We start from the raw sequence: 19,513 nt of genomic DNA on the forward strand, positions 1-19,513 counted from the left end.
TGTAGTCTAAGTAGTATTAGTAGACTGTACTTTGGAATAGTTGTTTGAAACTGAAATTTATCCTCATAGTATATACCTAATTTGAGGAATTTATGGTTGTAATTAATACATATTTGTATTTATTCTATGAATGGATATAATTCTATGAATGTGTTTCTTAGGCTATAATTTATTTTTAAAACTGTCAAATATCGTGAGAGAATACAATACACACCTACATATTATTATTTCTCATGTTGATTCTGTTGTTTTCTTTAACTTCTATGCGACAGGGTTCTTTCACTTTAATTAGTGGCCAAACCAAAGCGAATGATTATAAATTATGATAAAAAGTCTGTGGCATAGATTGTTTCATCGTATTAAGGACGGGAGGGCAAACTCACAATTAAGGTCTAGAAAGAGATTGTTACATGAAGCAAAGTCGGTGTGAATGTGAAAGGATGAGTTATAGAAGGAATATTATGCCATATTTCCGAAATATCTGTGATATCATATTACGTATCTTTTAAATTCCGTTAGTTAATTCATTCAGTAAGATTAATATAAAAAAGTAAAAAAATACGTCAACAGAATTTTAAATAAGGATCTCAATCAACGGTAAATTTTCTAAGTAAAAAGCCGTAAAGTACGAAAGATTATACCTAGTCGTGTACAATACTGACGCGTTGACGAGACGAAGATTAAGCGACTTTACGCGATTCTCGGCTTTTATTTCTGGCAAAGGAAGTTATGGCTTCTATGCTTCTAAGTAGTTTCAAAGAAAACAACGTCTCATTAACGAATTTAAGCTTTACGGCCTAATACGAACTTTAAGATACGTTAAAAATTTGCTAAAAATACGACATGGATCGAATATGTCCCTGTTAAAAGTGAAGTTTCTTCAAACAAAAACGTCACTTTTGACACTGACATATCTAATCCATATCGTAACTTTAGCAAATTTTTTGACGTATCTTAAAGTTCGAATCAGGCCGTTTGATTTATCTCAATCTGTATTCATTAGTAGAATTGTGAGGAGGCAGATGGATGAGCCTCACTTAACGGTGTTATAAATTAAAGCCATTAAAGGTAGGATCCAGGGACGACGATAGGTATTTATCGATTGAAATATAAAGGCACCTGTAACAATACAGGCAAGGGGTTAGGTTATACATTGACATCTCTTTTTTTGTGACATTTGTTTTATTTCTTTATTTTATATTCTATTATTTGATTTATGTTCTAATCTTAAGTTGACGATCTTTTAGTGAAAGCCTTTGTTTTATCCCTTTTTGTAAAATACTGTGCCTTTTTCTTCAAGAAATAAATATATCTAATCTAATCTAATCTAGCCGTCTGATGCCATAACACATATAAAACACTTAATTAAATTACTTAATTATTATAAAAACTAACAATTAATGTGCCTTTCGGATGTAGGTAGTCTAGAGGTGGGCTGGTTACAATTCAATTCAATTATTTATTTCAAATCATTTTCCAAGAAAGGAAAAAAGTGATCTTAAAAAAAAAAGATATTTTTTTTGTAATAGAAGGTTAACAAGAGGTCGTGCACAATAAACATTGCACTTATGTTCTTTATGGATTTACTATTTGGATCGACATCACAATATAAAATAAACAATATAAATTCATCATCATTGTTGACATTTTATAATTACATGAAAAAAAAAAAAAAAAAAAAAATGAAAAAATATTTATTTAAGATAAGTAGGTACAATAAACTTATTAAGTAACCTATATTTACAGACTTATTCACTAATTTACTATGTAAGAAACTTATCTTAACATGCTATGCAAACTCGGTATCGGTGGTCCCCGCACTAGGCAAGCCTGTATTGCGGAGGCCAGTACTCGGTGTGGTACAGATAGGGTAAGGTTGACATGTTTGCATACTGAATAATTGACGATCATAATATAAATTCACATCAAATTCACATAGATTAGTGTAAGAATAATTTATATTGTAATTTATCATTATGAAAGAAATAAACTAAACTAAAGTACTAAACTAAAAATCTGTAGGAAAATGATGTTTACTGATCGGAGTCATGTATTGAGCTGAGAAATCAGAGCCTGCGCAAGGGATTCCAAGAAGGATTTAAATTTGAAAAGGGAATTTAGAATGTTAAGTGGCAGAAATTGTATGAAGGTTAATAGTGTAACGCTCCGTAACACGCATCGTCACAGAATTAGTCTTAGTATTAAGGGATAAGTGATATTTCTTTTCATTGCTTGTTATAAATTAGACGTAGAAAACAGAAATTTACTGCGGCGGTGGTGATAATAATAATGTTTCTACTAACAATATTACCTAATAAATACGTTAAAACTAATGTTAACAATTATTTATACTTTTTTGATATTTAAATAATAGGAAATTTAATTGAAACTTAATTAATGCAAATTTCGTCTTAACACTAAATTTTCACAGTACAGAATAATCAGATTATTTGGGAATTTTGTATTTCCGTGCAAATTAAATTCAGTATAATATATAGTGAAATAGTTAAGGCGTGCCTACGGGAGGTTCGTGTTCTTCTCTCACTCTCACTGAGTTCCCTCAAAAAGAAAATTGCGCGTTTTTAGCGCGGCGCGCGTGTTGTGCATAAATTGTTACAAACTTTTGAAGTGCATATTAGACCTATGTTCGTGATTTTTTTCTATCGAGAGAAAGTCAAAAAATCAGATTTCGAATCGCTGAAGTACCGAGAGAAAATCCTCAAGATTGTATATTGTATAACCGTATTGTTATGTAAAAAAGCGGTACGATTTTTCGAAATCTCCGCTCTCCGAACCTACTGCACCTTAAAGTATTTAAGGCCCTTAATACTAGTACTATATTTAAATCAATTGACATATGAAACATACAATTTTATTTCACAAAGGCGATTAAAAAAGACTGCAAATACTGTGTTCAGAATGTGTATGAGCTTCATTTGATAGATTCGAGACATAAAAACAGAAATCTCACACGATACGTTATATTGTTAGTAAACACAAACTTTGTTTAAAAATAGGCCCATTAGTTTACGTTTGTAATGGACGATAGTTGTAAACAAAGTGGTAGGGAATCAAAGACAGTTTACATTCTTGGCTTACACTTAGCTTTGATCTTTGATTCGCAAAACAGATAGGAGTTAGTTCTGTCATCATCATCATCATATCAGCCCTTTATCTCCCACTGCTGAGCATAGGCCTCTCTTCCAGTACGCAACTTATCCCGGTCCTGAGCTAATCTCATCCAGAAGTGACCCGCAATCTTCCGGATGTCGTCCACCCAACGAGTCAACGGACGCCAGGAGCTTCTTTCATTCGAAAGCGGCCACTATTCCGTTAACATTTTAGTCCACCTGCCGTCACTCTTTTAGTTCCGTATCTTTAGATAAGTAAATTCGCTTTCAGCGATCACTAGTTATTCTTGATTTCAATGTTATTAAGATGAACCGAGGTCCGGGAACTGCCTATCTGAAGTTTTGTAAGTATGTAGCTAAGTGAAAACCGTAGCCAAATAACACTAGACCCTACTAATAGTGTTGTATTCCTGCCGGTGAATAAGGTTGCCAGAGCTCGAGGGAGAGGAGTGTTAGGGTCGGCAACGCGCATGTAACTCCTCTGGAGTTGCAGGCGTACATAGGTGTTCAGCGTTGGAGGTAATGGCGACCAAATGAAAGCAGAGAATCTGATATCTTAATTTAATGTTTTACAGAAGGCTGGTTAGAAAAAGTGGTCTTATCTACATACATGTAGAAGCTTATATAGTAAAGTACAGCGCCACACTATGACACTACGGATGGGTTAGGAACTATTACATACATTGACATAGCTAACAGCTTATTGAGCACTTAAACTAGTACACAATAGTTTCGGTAGATGTCACCTTTACATATCATAGGACGATTGAGAGACTTAATCTGTCTAGATTAGGTAAGTAGGTACTTAGGTATGCTAATACCTACTTATCTGCTACTTGTTAAGATAGGTCTTAACATTTTGCCACCCCTTGAAATAGTTAATGTTTTATGAGTAACATTAGGTATTTCAAAGAATAGGCTTTATACATTTTACCTATCAGTAAGGATGGGCAGAGTTCTTTGTTACGAGTTATAGTTAGGTAATTACTTAAATTTTAATTAGATCTGTGCCCATTCTTATAAATGAAACAACAATAGGAAATGATTTTTATTTTAAATAGGGAGTAGGTATTCTAATTATGTACATAGGTACTAGGTAAGTAAGGTAATTTAGGTACTTAATTATACTTATTAGACACTTAGTTATAATTATTTGAACTTTACATTAGGTTGGTACTGTTGGTAGGTATTTACTACTTATATGACTTCACCCGAAGTAGGTAATGGACAAATGTTATTGAACGCGCGTTGGATGTCCCCTCTGGCGGTTCGGATGACGGCCACCCTGGTGACGCCATCCCGGCCCGGCTGCGTCGCGACGATCTTGCCCAGCCTCCACCGGCAGGGCGGCAGACGCTCGTCTCGTACCAGGACGACGGTGTCGACTGCGAGGCTTGGGCCGCGCGCGCTCCTCCACTTCGTGCGTTCCTGCAGCGTTCCGATGTAGTCACGTGACCAGCGCCGCCAGAAGTCCTGCGTGATTTGTTGCAAAAGTTGATAGTGAGTTAATCGGTTCTTTGGTACATGGTTATAATCTTCGTCCGGAAGTGAATTTGGTGCTTTTCCAATTAAAAAGTGAGCTGGCGTAAGGACAGGATAGTCAGGATTTGAACTAGGTAAGGGACATAGTGGCCTAGAATTTACCATAGATTCTACCTGATATAGGATTGATACAAATTGTTCGTAAGTTAACAAAGATAACCCTAACACTCTTTTTAAATGATATTTGGTAAGTTTTATACTAGATTCCCATAGGGACCCCATATGAGGTGTATAGACAGGAATAAAACTCCATTTTATGCCCTCGTCTGCGCAATGAGATACTAGCTCGCTCGAGCTGTCCTGTAGGTATTTTTGTAAATCTTTTAGCTCGTTACTAGCCCCATGAAAGGTTGTTGAATTGTCACTCACCAACTCCTTCGGTTTACCTCTCCTGGCGATGAATCGTCGCAGCGCCGCCAGGAAATTGGCTGACTCGAGCCCTGTAATTAATTCGAGATGAATTGCCTTTGTCGCAAAACAAATAAACACTGCTATATAGCACTTAGAGACCTTGTAACCACGCCCTGTCCTATCTCTAATGTTATAAGGTCCTCCATAATCGATACCCGTGATAGCAAAGGGGGGGGAAGGATTTACCCTTGAGGGGGGTAAGTTTCCCATTATAGGGTTAGTAGTCTTTGGATTTGCTCTAAAACACGGAACGCATTTATTTACAATTTTCGAGGCTAACATCCTACCTTTTGTTGGCCAGATGCGCTCGCGAATAGTTGAAAGTAATAACTGAGGGCCAGCGTGCAGAGTACGTATATGTGCGTTTGCCATCAGTAGTTTGGTAAGCGCGTGCTCGTGACTTAATATTAAAGGATGTTTTTTTTCATATGCATAATGCGAAAGACCGATTCGTCCGCCTACGCGAACGAGTCCGTCCTTCATGAATGGGTGTAAAGATAATATTTTTGATTTGTTAAGAACCGGTTTATTGTTTTGCAATAATTTATATTCGTGTGGGAATGATTCCATTTGTGCATGTCTAATTAATGCGTGATCCGATTTTTTTAATTCTTCTACGGACAATGGTCCTGATAATTTATTATTTGGATTAATTGTTCGAGTTTTATTTTTTGTATTATATATAAATCGAAGTATGTATGCTAATACATGAATAAGTGTTTTATCGCTTGACCACCTGTGGAAAAGATATTGTATCGTGTCGTTATTCTGTGCTAATAGCCAAGGTGAGAGTTATGTTTACGTCGCTCTCGGCCTCGGGTGCATGATTTAGTGACTCAGAATCGTGGGTCGGCCATGTGTCCGGACTTTGGGTCAACCACGCCGGCCCAGACCACCATAACTGGTTGGTTTCCAGCTTGCCTGGTGCTACCCCTCGGGACAAAAGGTCGGCGGGGTTATCCTCCGAGCGGACCCATGACCACTCGTGCTTGTTTGTAAGTGATAATACTTTTGTGACTCTGTTACTAACAAAACAAGTTAATTTAGGGTTACTATTTTTTATCCAACATAATGTTATTTTTGAATCTGACCACAGGTTGATTCCGGAAACGTCACATTTTAATGCTCGTTTTATTTTGTCGACATGTGTCGCGAGCAGTAAACTGGAACAAAGTTCCAAATTTGGAATAGTTTGGGGTTGTATTGGACTTATTTTTGATTTTGAGTAAAGTAGGTGAACTTGTACGTTTCCTACTCTATCGCTTGATCGTATATAGATGGCAGCGCCATAGGCTTTAATACTACTGTCACAGAACCCATGAATTTGTATCGTTACATAATTGGGTATGACTGTACATCTCGAAATTTTCAATTGGTTTAATAAAAACAAGTCTCGATAGAATGTGTTCCATTCTTGGATCAAGTCTTGTGTTAATTCGGTATCCCAATCTAATTGAGCCTTAAATAATTTTTGAATAAATATTTTGGCTACTACAATTACTGGTCCCGTCAAGCCTAGGGGGTCGAAAATGGACGAAATTACCCCTAGTACCTTTCTTTTGGTGATTGGGTGTGAAATTTGGTTTTCTTTAATGGTATACATAAGCTCATCTGAGTCACTAGACCACGCTAAACCCAGGACCTTATGTGTTTTATCTCCAAATTCGGTTGTGTGTGTGTTTTGGTGTGTGTGTGTTTCGCTCACCCGTTTTATGATGACTTCGGAATTGGACTTCCATTTCCGCAGCGTGAAGTTGGCTCCCCGCAGGATCTCGTTCACCTGTGATGCTGTTTCAGCTACCTGATTCTCGTCGTCGCCGCCGGCGATAAAATCGTCCATGTAGAACTGGTTCGCTATGGCCTCTGCAGCTGCTGGAAATGTGTGTTGGTTTTCGTTTGACAATTGTAACAAACATCTGGTTGCAATATGTGGTGCTGACTTTAAGCCGAAACTTAATGTGGTCAGCATATAAATTTGGAGTCGTTGGTGAGTATTTTCCCGCCAAAATATGCATTGTAGGTATTGTTGATTTGGTTTAACATAAATACATCTGTACATTTTTTGTATGTCAGCGTTAATAACATATTGGTATTTTCGGAATCGTAGAAGTATATTTATGAGTTCGTCCTGTATTATTGAGCCTTTGTATTGGATATCATTCAAAGAAATGCCGTTATCAGTTCTGCATGAGCAGTCGAAAACAATTCGAATAGGGGTTGAGGGGGAGTCGCGAAAAACAGCTTGGTGGGGTAGAAAATTACATGGGCCATCATAATTATCTTGTAATTGAATCATATGGCCAGCTTGTTCGAACTCGCGCATGAAATTCACATATTTATCTTTAAATTCGGGGTTCCGCTCGAACTTGGATTCTAATGTTTTGAACCTCCGATATGCTATGTGCCTAGATTGACCTAACTTGGTAGGTGGCTGCTTTAATGGAAGTTCTATTTCGAAATTACCCTCAGAGTTGTGAGTGTGAGTTTTCAGAAATATATCCTCACATTGTTTTTCATCATAGGGTAAATTTGGTGCGGAACCCTCCTCTATTTCCCAAAACTTTTTTAATTGAGTTTCTACTGTAACTTTACATTGAATGGCAGACTCGGTTTTTTTTTGTACGGAACCCGTGACTATCCATCCTAATCGCGAGCGTCTCAGAACCGGTAATCCGGGCCCGAGCTTGTATTTACCGGTAAGAAGTAAATCAAAGAATATCTCCCCACCGATAAGCAAATCTACATCTTGAGCTAAGTTAAACTCGTCATCAGCTAATTTATAACGCGACGGAATGTGCCAACGTTGCACGTTTGGTATTAAAATGTTGGTAGTACAAATTATAGGCGTAATAAAACAGGACAAATTCGTTGTAAAGGTTCCGTCTAAGGAATGCAATGTTACGTCACACGATTCTAAAAGGCTAGACACTTTTTCATTGAAACCTATGACATTTAAGGCAAGTTGTTCCTTGTTTAATTGTAACTTTTTGGCCGCGTTTTCGGTAATGAAATTTTCTTGCGAGCCATTGTCTAAAAATGCCTTCATTTTATGCACATTGTTATGCTTATCCCTAACGAGCACTTGGGCTGTTGTAAGGAAAACTGACCTATTTCGCGCATTGTTTATTTGTTTTTCGATTAAAGTGTTATTCGACAAGGTAGTCTCGATTTGACTAGAACTCGGTTGTTCGTCGATTAACGTTGATATTGGTAATCGCGTTGGTACGGGGTTACTACCTATATGAGTGTTGGTATTTGGTTTGTGTAGTAACGTATGATGCTTGCCCTTACATACTCGACATGTACTGGCCCTGCAGTTTGTTAAGACATGCGTTCCGGACAAACAATTAAAGCATAATCGTAATTTATTCACGGCTCGGATGCGCGCGATAACGTTTAATGCACTAAACTTTGGACACTGATTAATATAATGCGTACTCGAACAATACGGACACTGGTTACATTTAAACTGTTTGGAGGTTACCTTGATAGGTTCGGACGTGGTTACCATGGCCTTCTTGGAAGTGCTGGGTGCGTCCGATGGTACTGCTGGGCTGGTCGCTTCCAGCCGGTCAGCTCGGTTCTTTAGGAAGGTTTTGAAATCCTGCAACGAAGGCAATTTTCTCAAATCAACACTGTTTTCCCACTTTGATTGCAATCGACTGTCTAACTTTTTAACTAACATGTGAATAATTGCGAGATCCCAATTTTCGGTAGGTACATTTAATGAGCGCAAAGATCTCAAATGTTTGGAAATATTATCGCACAGACCTCTTAGACCCGAAGGAGTTGACGGTACCGGTTCCACGTCGAACAAGGCTCGCATGTGGTTGGTGACTAAACGTTTAGGATTATTATAACGTTCACAAAGCATCTGCCACGCGAGCATGTACGCGTCCTCGGAGAAATCGAGCGAACTAATTACCTCAAGTGCGCCGTCTTGTAAACAACTGCGTAGGTACTTATATTTTACGATCGGTGCTAAGCTAGCTTGGTTGACTAGGGCATCAAATGTGTCTCGAAATTGCAGCCACTGTGTTAGGTCTCCGTCGAAGCTAGGGAGGCTAATTTCGGGATATTTTATCGACTCACCGAGGGGTTGCTGCGGCGGGGCTTGCGGACTATGGTCATTTGGTGTTGAATCGGTATCTACCTTCGCCAGCAGCTTGCCCTTAGCGCTAAGTCGGTAAAATGTGTCCTCAAATGACATACGCTCGGCCTCGTGGGCTTCGATGTCCCCTTCGTCGCTGCACAGTGTCTCGATCCGGTCCTGTATCTCAGAGAAATCATTGTATAACTTTGGTAATTGTTCTAGTCTTAAGCTTATGTCTACAATTATTTCGGCCGTCAATGCACTTGAGTCGATTCTTTCTATAAATTTATTAAATACAGTTAATTTTCGCTTACAGACACCTCGTCTATTTTTTAACTGCCTAATTTCTAACTCTTCTAGAGTGCTTTTGGAAGTTTCTAACATGATTAAGAACGATTACAATTTACAATTTGTAGGAAATAAATCGATTACAATTAAATTTGGTAGGTAGATTTGGTAGATAGGTTAGGGAATGCCAGCTCACTTGCCTTCTCGATTGATGCTCGTGCGCGTGGCGTAGCTTGGTGATTGCCCTCGCTTGGGCGCTCCTTCTGCCTCTGGTGTGGTACCACCCACGTGGTCCCTTTGGTACTTGCGGTAGCCGTTCCCTGCTGCGGCTGCGGTGCCACGCACGTGGTCCCGCTTTGGTGGCTCGGTCGGCGCCTGTCGCGTTGGCTCAGGCCGCTCGATCGAGTGGTGTGGTCGCCTCCTAGTCACCTCTTCAGCTTCTTCAGGTCGGCGGAGCCCCACGCGGTTGCTGCCTACGTGGTAACGTTGCTCTCCCGGCCTAAATCAGGATACGCGGCGATTCCTCGACGTACCGGCTCGCAAATTTTACTAAATTTACTAGCGATTCGCTTTAAAGTACTGAGATTAACCGCGATTTAAACTAGGGGTCACCATTATGTTCAGCGTTGGAGGTAATGGCGACCAAATGAAAGCAGAGAATCTGATATCTTAATTTAATGTTTTACAGAAGGCTGGTTAGAAAAAGTGGTCTTATCTACATACATGTAGAAGCTTATATAGTAAAGTACAGCGCCACACTATGACACTACGGATGGGTTAGGAACTATTACATACATTGACATAGCTAACAGCTTATTGAGCACTTAAACTAGTACACAATAGTTTCGGTAGATGTCACCTTTACATATCATAGGACGATTGAGAGACTTAATCTGTCTAGATTAGGTAAGTAGGTACTTAGGTATGCTAATACCTACTTATCTGCTACTTGTTAAGATAGGTCTTAACAATAGGCTACGGAGACTGCTTAACATCAGGCGCGCCGTATGCTTGTTTGCCACCGACGTAGTATAAAAAAAAATGTTTTTTATCTAAAATCACTTAGGTACATACCCTTATAATCGTGTAAATTTGATTGTTTAGTTTTTGTTTTTTTAATTAAAAAAAACTAAAATCAAACAAAATCATATTAACATTCCATTTCAGCAAACATATATAACAAAGTACGGTCACGTACTTTAATTATTGAGCTTTGTAGCATTTAATTAGTTTAATTTTAAATGACACGGCAATAAAATACTGTACGTACCGAGCGAAATCAAAAATGCCAGCAATCAAGGACGACCTCAAATCTAGCAGACGAACCCGAAAAATAAGTTAATCCAATTAATAAAAACATACAGACGCTGCCGAGGTTTCTAAGGGCCACTTGCAGCATTCACTAACCCGGGGTTAACCGGTTAAACCTGGAGTTACCATGGTTACCAGTACAAATTGATACTGGGTTAACGGTTTCCGGTTAACCCCGGGTTAGTGAATACTACAAGGGGCCCTTAGAAACCTCGGCAGCGTCTCCTATATTGAACACAACTTAGATAGCTACTTATTCCTAAGTCACCATCGTTCGTATGGTTTATTGACAGTAAAAAATAGTGACTTGTTGAAAGTCACTATTTTTTACTGTCCTACACACTTACCTACTTAAAAAACCGGAAAAGTGCGAGTCGCACTCGCCCACCGAGGGTTCCGTACTTTTTAGAATTTGTTGTACTACTACAACAAATTACGCGGCATCAGAAATACATCATCTGTGAAAATTTCAACTGTTTAGCTGTCACTGTTCATGAGATACAGCCTGGTAACAGACAGACGGACAGACGGACAGCGGAGTCTTACTAAATAGGGTCCCGTTTTTACCCTTTGGGTACTCTTCTTCTTCCTGCCCTTATCCCACGTTATGTGGGGTCGGCTTTTTTACCCTTTGGGTACGGAACCCTATAAAGCTTGACAACAGCAGGCGTCGATTCCACTTAATACACTTTACAGTAGGTAGATATGTACCTATACAAATACTTTTTGATTATTTTTGTACAATTCTATCCAGCAGCATCAGCAGATCGATATCGATAAAAATATTTTCATTTCGATTATTTTCACATGGAATAATTCTCCCGTCTTTCAACCGCTCTAATGGAGATCTTAAAGCTCATTACAATAAATCTGTACACTCCTGTTTAATAATTTTAAGTTTACGATCCATAAAGAAATATCAACGAATTCCGACAGGTCCTAAAATAGTTTTGTTTGTATACGTTACTTATTCCGTTTTGCTTTTGACTTGTATAATAAAAACAGCAATAACTAACCTTGACGTACTGTCGTCTATCATTTACGGGTTATTTTTGTACCTACTTTTAAATAGTTATTTTGATCTTTGGCATATGATTGGTTTCTTTTTATCGTCATTATATAAAATATTCAGGATAAACCGATAGGTTGAGTGACAATCCTAGCATAAAAGTGAATCAAGGTATAATCGGTGCAGGTACATATGTAGTATAAAAAACCGGCCAAGTGCGAGTCGGACTCGCGCACCGAGGGTTCCGTACATTACACAATTTAAACAATGTATTATTTTATGTGAAACGTGAGTGAAAGGTAAACTGCGGTGTATGATTTATGACGTATTAACCAATTTCGTTCAAACCAATTTTCGGTGGAAGTTATATTTTTTTTAGTTTAATCATTCTCATAATATTGTCTTCCCGTAGTCACCCGTTGACCACGAACGCTGTAAAGAGTTCGAAACGTCGGGATGAATTATAAATTCAATATACGCGATATAATCCGTTTTCATAGTTTTATTTCATTAATCATTCTCAGTTAAAAAAAAATGATATTAGAAACCTCAATATCATTTTCGAAGACCTATCTATAGATACCCCATACGTATGGGTTTGATGAAAAAAAAATTCTTGAGTTTCAGTTCTATGTATGGGGAACCCCAAAATTTATTGTTTTTTTCTATTTTTGTGTGAAAATCTTAATGCGGTTCACAGATAGCATCTACTTACCAAGTTTCAACAGTATAGTTCTTATAGTTTCGGAAAAAAGTGGCTGTGACATACGGACGGACGGACAGACAGACAGACATGACGAATCTATAAGGGTTCCGTTTTTTGCCATTTGGCTACGGAACCCTAAAAACGCACGCAGCTGGAAAATGTTTACATCCGAAAAAAAAACATATTCACTATCTGGCGTTACGGGACTACTACTGTGTCTGGTACTGAGGGATAGGAAATCATTACAATTATTTATTGTGTACCTCAACTATTTCAATTATCTATGTAAAAAAACTTTTATAGACTACGAAATTTGAGTGATTAGTGAGTTTATTACAGATAAACACATCCAGCTGAACACAAAAAATAGGCCAAAACACTCACCTGAAACTTATGCGACGCAACGCCTTACCAACAAAAATGCTCCCACAGTCGCTGCGCACGTCACATGCAATGTGCATCCCGTTTCTCGACATTGGTACGTCCCCCGCGCCACTTTTACTTATCCTTGACTTGCTGGCGTTATTAGTTGCCGAGATAGTACGTGTGTCCGGCACTATATGCCGTCCGTAGTTACGGGACTTCCCCCTATATCAACGTGTGGCCATTATTATTCATAAGTATTATTAATAACTAGTAATTTGTTCGAATAAATTATCAGATCTATGGCCATATCATTCGATACTTAAATATATAATATTAAGTTTTCAAAGAGCGTTTTTTGATTAATCAGCGAATACTTTTGGAAAAAAGGTTTCTTGTCAAAAAAACGTAGGTGCCGCGAAGATACGCCTTTTTCCTTGTATAGCTTTTTGCATTTTATAAAGGTTCGGAGCCCTCTATTATGCGTGGTCCGCACTTGGCCTTTTTTAATATTCATCATCGTTCCATCAAAATAAATGCTGCTCTAAAGGGCTTTGTGCGAATTCCCGGCAACACCAAGGGATAGATCCGTCAGTAACCCATTAGTCTTCCCTTAGAGATAAACACGAGCTGAGTTTTTACCTTCGGTATACTGAAGCTCGTTAGCGTTTGCCTCTTACCAACTAGTTAATATAAGCGCGAACTTAAAATCGTAGCAACTAAAAGTGTATTTTTTATTATTACCTATCCTTCTATCGTTGTCCCGGCATCATGTCGGTTCACGGTGCCTAGCTCTAAATAAGGGATATTTTAAGTACCCATCCAAAAGTTTTTTTAAACTGGGTATTTCAACGTACATTTAAGGAAACTTAATGGCATATTTTAATTAGTTTGGCTGAGAGGGTCGAATGGAATTACCCGAGTTTAAAGTTAAGCGACACATAATCCATCAAACAATTAAAAAAACTGGCCAAGTGCGAGTCGGACTCGCCCACCGAGGGTTCCGTACTTTTTTGTATTTGTTGTTATAGCGGCAACAGAAATACATCATCTGTGAAAATTTCAACTGTCTAGCTATCATGGTTCATGAGATACAGCCTGGTGACAGACGGACAGACGGACAGCGGAGTCTTAGTAATAGGGTCCCGTTTTTACCCTTTGGGTACGGAACCCTAAAAACTATGACATATCAATGACATTTCGAATATCGATCGTCCAAGATAGTACTTACTTGCGTTTAATAGCAAGTATAGAGCAAATGTATAGAGTTAAGACCAATATTATTATTATTATTTTTTATTATAAAGTGATCGGCGATTGGCCCTAGTCACACCTGATGGAAAGTGAAGACAGGGCCTAAGATGGAACTCACCGGTTCAGTAACAGCCTATTCACTCTTGTTTTAAACAGACCGAGGTCATATTGATCAGGGAATACAGATGGCGGGAGTGCATTCCATTCCTTAGCCGTCCGCACCAAAAAGGAGGATGCAAAACGTTTCGTCCGAACAAATGGAATGTGGACCACGAACGGGTGCATTCGCTCCCCGCGCCTGGATGTCCGATGATGGAAAGGGGAAGGTGGGATCAGGTCGTGCAGTTCCTGTGCGCACTCCCCGAAATGTATCCGATAGAACACCGATAGGCAAGCGACTCGACGGCGATGCTCAAGGCTCTGTATCCTTGAGTTGACAGATGGGTCATCGCCAAAGAGTCTATGAGCCCGGCGCTCTATTGAGTTGAGAATATAAGTCTACACCGATTTTGATAGCACACGCAGTGCAAGTGTTATTTTAAACATTAAACTTGTATGAGATTATGACGTAAATACGGAGTATACTTATCTTGGTCTAACTCTTAACTCATACTATTTATAATCAGTATGTAAACTGGCCCTAAGGCAAGTGTACACGCTCGTAGGGGGCCTAGGGGCCTTATCAGATAATAAATAAATCATTGATTATCTCCAAAATACAATTTAGACTTACGTGTTTTTAGTCACTCGCGCGACATGTTTCGGAGAGCCTATTTAGGTCTACTTTCTCAAGCACTAACAGCAAAAATTTATTAACTTAATTTACAGTTATTTTACTTTTTACACTTTTGTGTCATTTAACATTTTATCTACATAATTCTTTGTGTATCACTTGGTTTTATATGGGCGCTTGCCTGAAATAAATCAATTTATTTAATTTTAAAATAGTTTTTGGGGAAGATAAAATATAAAACACTAATAAATGACAAAAGGATCTAATGAAAGTTCTTGTAGAATAAAGTTAAATATCCTGTTATAGTGGTTTTTACTAAGCAATGGAAATAATATCCCAGATGTGTCTATTAAGCGTTGACGTGTATTTCGTTATTTTTACCTTTCCCGTTTTTATCGAGGAGAACTTCTAACGTTAATAGTTTATCTTTTCCTTATTTCTATGGACTTTCTCATTTACTGTGGTTTTTATATTTGTGGATTAGTATTTTTGATGAAGAAAACCTTTCAATGTATACTTATGAAGGTAGAATGTCATGGGATAACTTTGTTCGACTTAATTATGTATTATGTATAATCTGTCTTTAAGTAACTCAGTTTAAATTTAAACTGTGTTCATTTGTTTTATTGAACTCCAGTTATTTATTTGAAAAATATGTGTCATCTAGCGACAGCAGTACACACTCAGGTATATTTAATTATTATTATGATTCCGTGAATGTGCACATGCAATTTATAAATGTACTCGAGCCACGGTAAATAAATAAAATAAAAAATAAATATATTGGAACAGTCCCACAAATCGACCTATTTAGTCTCAGAGTAAGCTCAATGAGGCCTGTGTTGTGGCTACTAGACGACGATATTTATAAATAAATACTAAATATATAGAAAACATCCATAACTCAGAAAAAAATACCTGTGACAAACACACATATACATGCCCTTACCAAGATTGGACCCGGGACCTTCTACATCGTAGGCAGTCACTACTGACTAAGCTAAGATGCCGTTATTACAGTAAAGAATACAATATTTTTGTTACTAGTCAAAATAATGTTAGAATCTATCCCGTGTCACGAGAATAGGTGAACATTATTCCGGCACGAATTACAGGAATAATGATTCTAAATCAACCCATTACGACTTTTAGGGATCTATCTCAACGGTAAGGGATAGTTTCACCAATGTGGTTGACGATAGCGGATATTAGTATTTCGAAAATTCCGGCAAGTGATGTGACGAGGGTAACGTTTAATAAACGTTAAAATTATAACGTCGACGTCGACTTAAGTCGCTTCTCACAGGTTATGGTGCCGCCACAGTTGTGAACATAGCCATTGTAAAGCATTCCATGAGCTGTCCCGTACAAAAACATTTTATTTCGTGTATCAGAATTTATTTTACAATGCATGTGCTCGAAAAGTGCGTTTCCTACGGAGCCATATAATGCGGAAAGTACTACTTTTCCGCACTAGTGCTTTTTGTTTTCAATTTTTTTTTACAGTACATATGGTGCTACTTTCTCGCACTAGTGCGGAAAAAAGCACTTTTCCGCACTAGTGCTTTTTGTTTTAATTTTTTTAATAATTAAACTTATTTGCCATGATATGTTTTTTATTTACTCGCACAATGCATAGTCAAACATTGTATGATACACGTGCGTAAAGATGATTTCCGCACTTGTTGCATAAATAGCTATTTCTGTGTTTTCGATGTTGTCGATGATCATTTTTATAAGATTTTTTTAACCTTTGTCATGGAAAAAGGAACTCATATACCTGCAAATTTTCAGAAAATTCGTATTTTTACGGGACAACGGTAGACAATCCGTGGAATGCTCCTTGTTGTACCCAAGGAGGGGTCTTTCTTTGACATAATTATTAAAAGTCATAATGTAATGATTGTCAGATTATCATTAGTCATAATTCTGAAACCGTTAACTTTTCAGGATTTTCGTAAGGTTATCCTATAAATAGGTTAGGTTTTTTTTATGGCAATCCTGAAAAGTTACGCGTTATGAGAAAAACTATGACTAACGAAAATGTGGACAAACAATACATTATGACTGAAAATTTTATGGGAAATAATAGAGACCTTGCCCACCTTAGGCATTTCTAATGAGTTATGTACTTGTATCTATAACGCTTAAATAGATATATCACGTAACTGATACTTAGTCTTCAACCACCCATGTGTGTATTTTTCTCCAACTAATCTAAACGAGATAGCACATGTGTAATGTCTGTCCGTCGGTCAACGAGCTGATGTAGTTTATCCCTCGGAATGTATCGGTGCCAAAAATATACTAAATCAACATTCGCTGTACGTAATGCTGCGGTCTTGGTATCAGCGAATAATTATATGTAGGTGGAAGAAATTTTTTAATTTAGACAATAATAATAAATATTATATATTATTAAATCCAGAAGGAGATACAAATAATAATATTATAAGGACAATAATAGTAATGAAGTAAAAAAAACCGGCCAAGTGTGAGTCGGAGTCGCCCACCGAGGGTTCCGTCATTTTTAGTATTTGTTGTTATAGCGACAACAGAAATACATCATCTGTGAAAATTTCAACTGTCTAGCTATCACGATTCATGAGATACAGCCTGGTGACAGACAGACGGACAGAGGAGTCTTAGTAATAGGGTCCCGTTTCTACCCTTTGGTTACGGAACCCTAAAAAAACGACTCCTGAGACAAATATTTATGAAGAACCATTAGAAAAGCAAGCAGTATTACTATCGAGACCAATACTTAATCAAAATAACCCAATTTGGATAAATAACAAAAACGACTACATTTTCAAACGTTAATGTTTAACGAGCGTTTTAAAGTAAACTGTAAAGGTGACGTTCGGGTGATAACTGCAGCTGCATTACTGTTGCGGCAATACTGCTGCGACATTGACGTGGAGCGTCCGCGTCAATATCTTTGATAAAATCAGTGATGGATTGGACGTTCTAATCGCGGCAGTAATGTAGCTGCGAACGATCGAATTTACAGTGACAGCGCCCGCGTCAAGGCCGCAGCGCAGTCATCCGAATCTCAGCTTAAAGCGCTAAATAAGTTCAGAATATGTCATATCCAAACCCACTAAATAGAACAAAACCAATATATACCTAGTTCTACAATAGCTGTATTTTTTTGTTTCAGATGCAGAACGAAATAGTGATATTAGGAGTGCATCAAAATGTGATAAGCGAAGTGCTTCAGTGATAGATCTTAGTGATACGGAAGTTTAACATGGCGTGGTATATAGTGCTAGTGCTGTTGTGTGTGTCATGTGGTGTTGGAGCTAGTAATTGTAGAGGGGAAGAGCCGAAGGAGAGGTCGTGTGAGAACCTTTGCGATGATAAAGGAAACTGCGCTGTTAGGGCGGCTTTGTTGCTGCCACGGAATACGTCTTATTATGCTTCATTGACTATGGTAAGTAGGTGATGAGTGCTTGAAGTGTTTGTGCTGAAAAAATAATTTGAGAAGATTCAAACTATAACTAGTAACGGTTTTCAGGTGGAGCCCGCTATTGAGCTGGCGCTACAGCAAGAAGTCGTCAAGCAGGCCTTTCCGGACTGGGTGCAATTCGAGTACATGAGCTACGATGTGGAAGACTGCGACTCCGCCTACGCAGTCATCGAGGCTATAGACGCCTATAATGACTGCGCGCACGTCTTCTTTGGGCCTTCATGTGACTTTGCACTAGGTAAGTGGGATTATCAAACCAAAGCGAATTAAGAAGACATAGAGCGCTCAGTCCATACGTCGGTTTTGTTACCAAAAAGACTATTATTTTCGTAGTCTACATCTAGCGTCAAGTAGCGGAACTATTAGTACTGATACTCGACGCTAGATGTCACATGTGTCGCGACTGACGAAAACTGTATTGCTCAACAATATATAACTAATATTATAAGCAGAAGGAGTTGAAAATAGAGTACCGGTAAATCCGGTTATAATATTAGCTGAAAATCGTTGAGTATTAGACGATCCGATTGCCGCGACATCTATTGTCGATTAGCAGTACTGAGAGTTTCGCTACTTGACGCTAGATGTAGACTATATGAAAGTAATAGTCGTTTTGGTAACAAAACTGATGTATGGAGTGAGCACTCTATGTCTTCTTAATTCTCTGATAAAACCCCAAATCATATATGTTGAAATTCATTGAACACCAGGGTTGGCAAAAGGTAAAATATTAAAATAATAATTTTACCAACAAATATATTCATTGAATTCACAATAAAAATAAAATAAAAAGAGCTGCGTAAAAATTGGAAAAACAAATTTATTTACACAGGCTTGATCCTTAAAGCTCTTTTGGATTAATCGACATCATTCGAGGTTAAAACCAGATTGATAGCCAGTGTTTTATTATGTCAATGTAATTACCCCCATATTGGATGAGGAACCAATTATATAGTAGTATAATATTGTTTTTATAGTCGTCGAGTTTAATGACTAGCCTTTATCCACTATTACCACTCATCAACCCATCAACTTCAACCACTAGCCTTTCGGTGAAGGAAAACATCGTGAAGAAACCTGCATCTGCCAAGAAATTCAAAGGTGTTTGTGTATTCCCCAACCCGCATTGGGTCAACGTCGAGATTATAGATCAAGCCCTCTCGCGTATCCTACCGACTGCGCCAATGCTAGATGAATAAA

The 19,513-nt window shown here is 38.1% G+C and overlaps 2 protein-coding genes across 16 annotated transcripts in view; one reads left to right on the plus strand and one right to left on the minus strand.

Annotated features, from left to right (window-relative positions):
• The window catches only part of LOC134755617 (atrial natriuretic peptide receptor 1-like), a 278,568-nt gene that overhangs the window by 42,070 nt on the left and 216,985 nt on the right, over positions 1-19,513 (plus strand). Inside the window, exons 2-3 of the mRNA XM_063692118.1 lie at positions 18,005-18,277; positions 18,362-18,551. Of these exons, the coding sequence (XP_063548188.1) occupies positions 18,095-18,277; positions 18,362-18,551 (373 nt within the window). The 5' untranslated portion in view covers positions 18,005-18,094. The remainder of the gene's footprint in view (positions 1-18,004; positions 18,278-18,361; positions 18,552-19,513) is intronic.
• LOC134755355 (uncharacterized) lies at positions 4,170-9,571 on the minus strand. 15 transcript variants are annotated; one of them, XM_063691975.1, is made up of 4 exons: positions 9,177-9,571; positions 8,569-8,688; positions 5,043-5,113; positions 4,170-4,604 (listed from the first exon to the last, which is right to left on the minus strand). In XM_063691975.1, exons 1-4 carry the CDS (start codon positions 9,213-9,215, stop codon positions 4,325-4,327), a joined length of 510 nt encoding a protein of 169 aa, XP_063548045.1. In that variant the 5' UTR covers positions 9,216-9,571; the 3' UTR covers positions 4,170-4,324. The 15 variants fall into 15 exon arrangements, 14 of the variants coding, with proteins under 14 accessions (XP_063548045.1, XP_063548057.1, XP_063548054.1 ...); XM_063691987.1 differs by lacking the exon at positions 9,177-9,571 and adding an exon at positions 8,856-9,167 and having other exon boundaries at positions 6,790-8,688; XR_010129043.1 differs by lacking the exon at positions 9,177-9,571 and adding an exon at positions 8,856-9,170 and having other exon boundaries at positions 4,170-5,113; positions 8,593-8,688.

This window comes from Cydia strobilella, chromosome 1 (genome assembly GCF_947568885.1).
Source record: "Cydia strobilella chromosome 1, ilCydStro3.1, whole genome shotgun sequence".
Taxonomy (NCBI): domain Eukaryota; kingdom Metazoa; phylum Arthropoda; class Insecta; order Lepidoptera; family Tortricidae; genus Cydia; species Cydia strobilella.

Excerpts from the sequence above, each read along its gene's own strand:
- LOC134755355 (XM_063691891.1), bottom strand. The coding sequence starts at position 9,215 with ATGACCATAGTCCGCAAGCCCCGCCGCAGCAACCCCTCG. Across the intron at positions 8,689-9,176 it reads CCCGCCGCAGCAACCCCTCG|GATTTCAAAACCTTCCTAAA; the intron begins GTGAGTCGATAA and ends CCTTCGTTGCAG.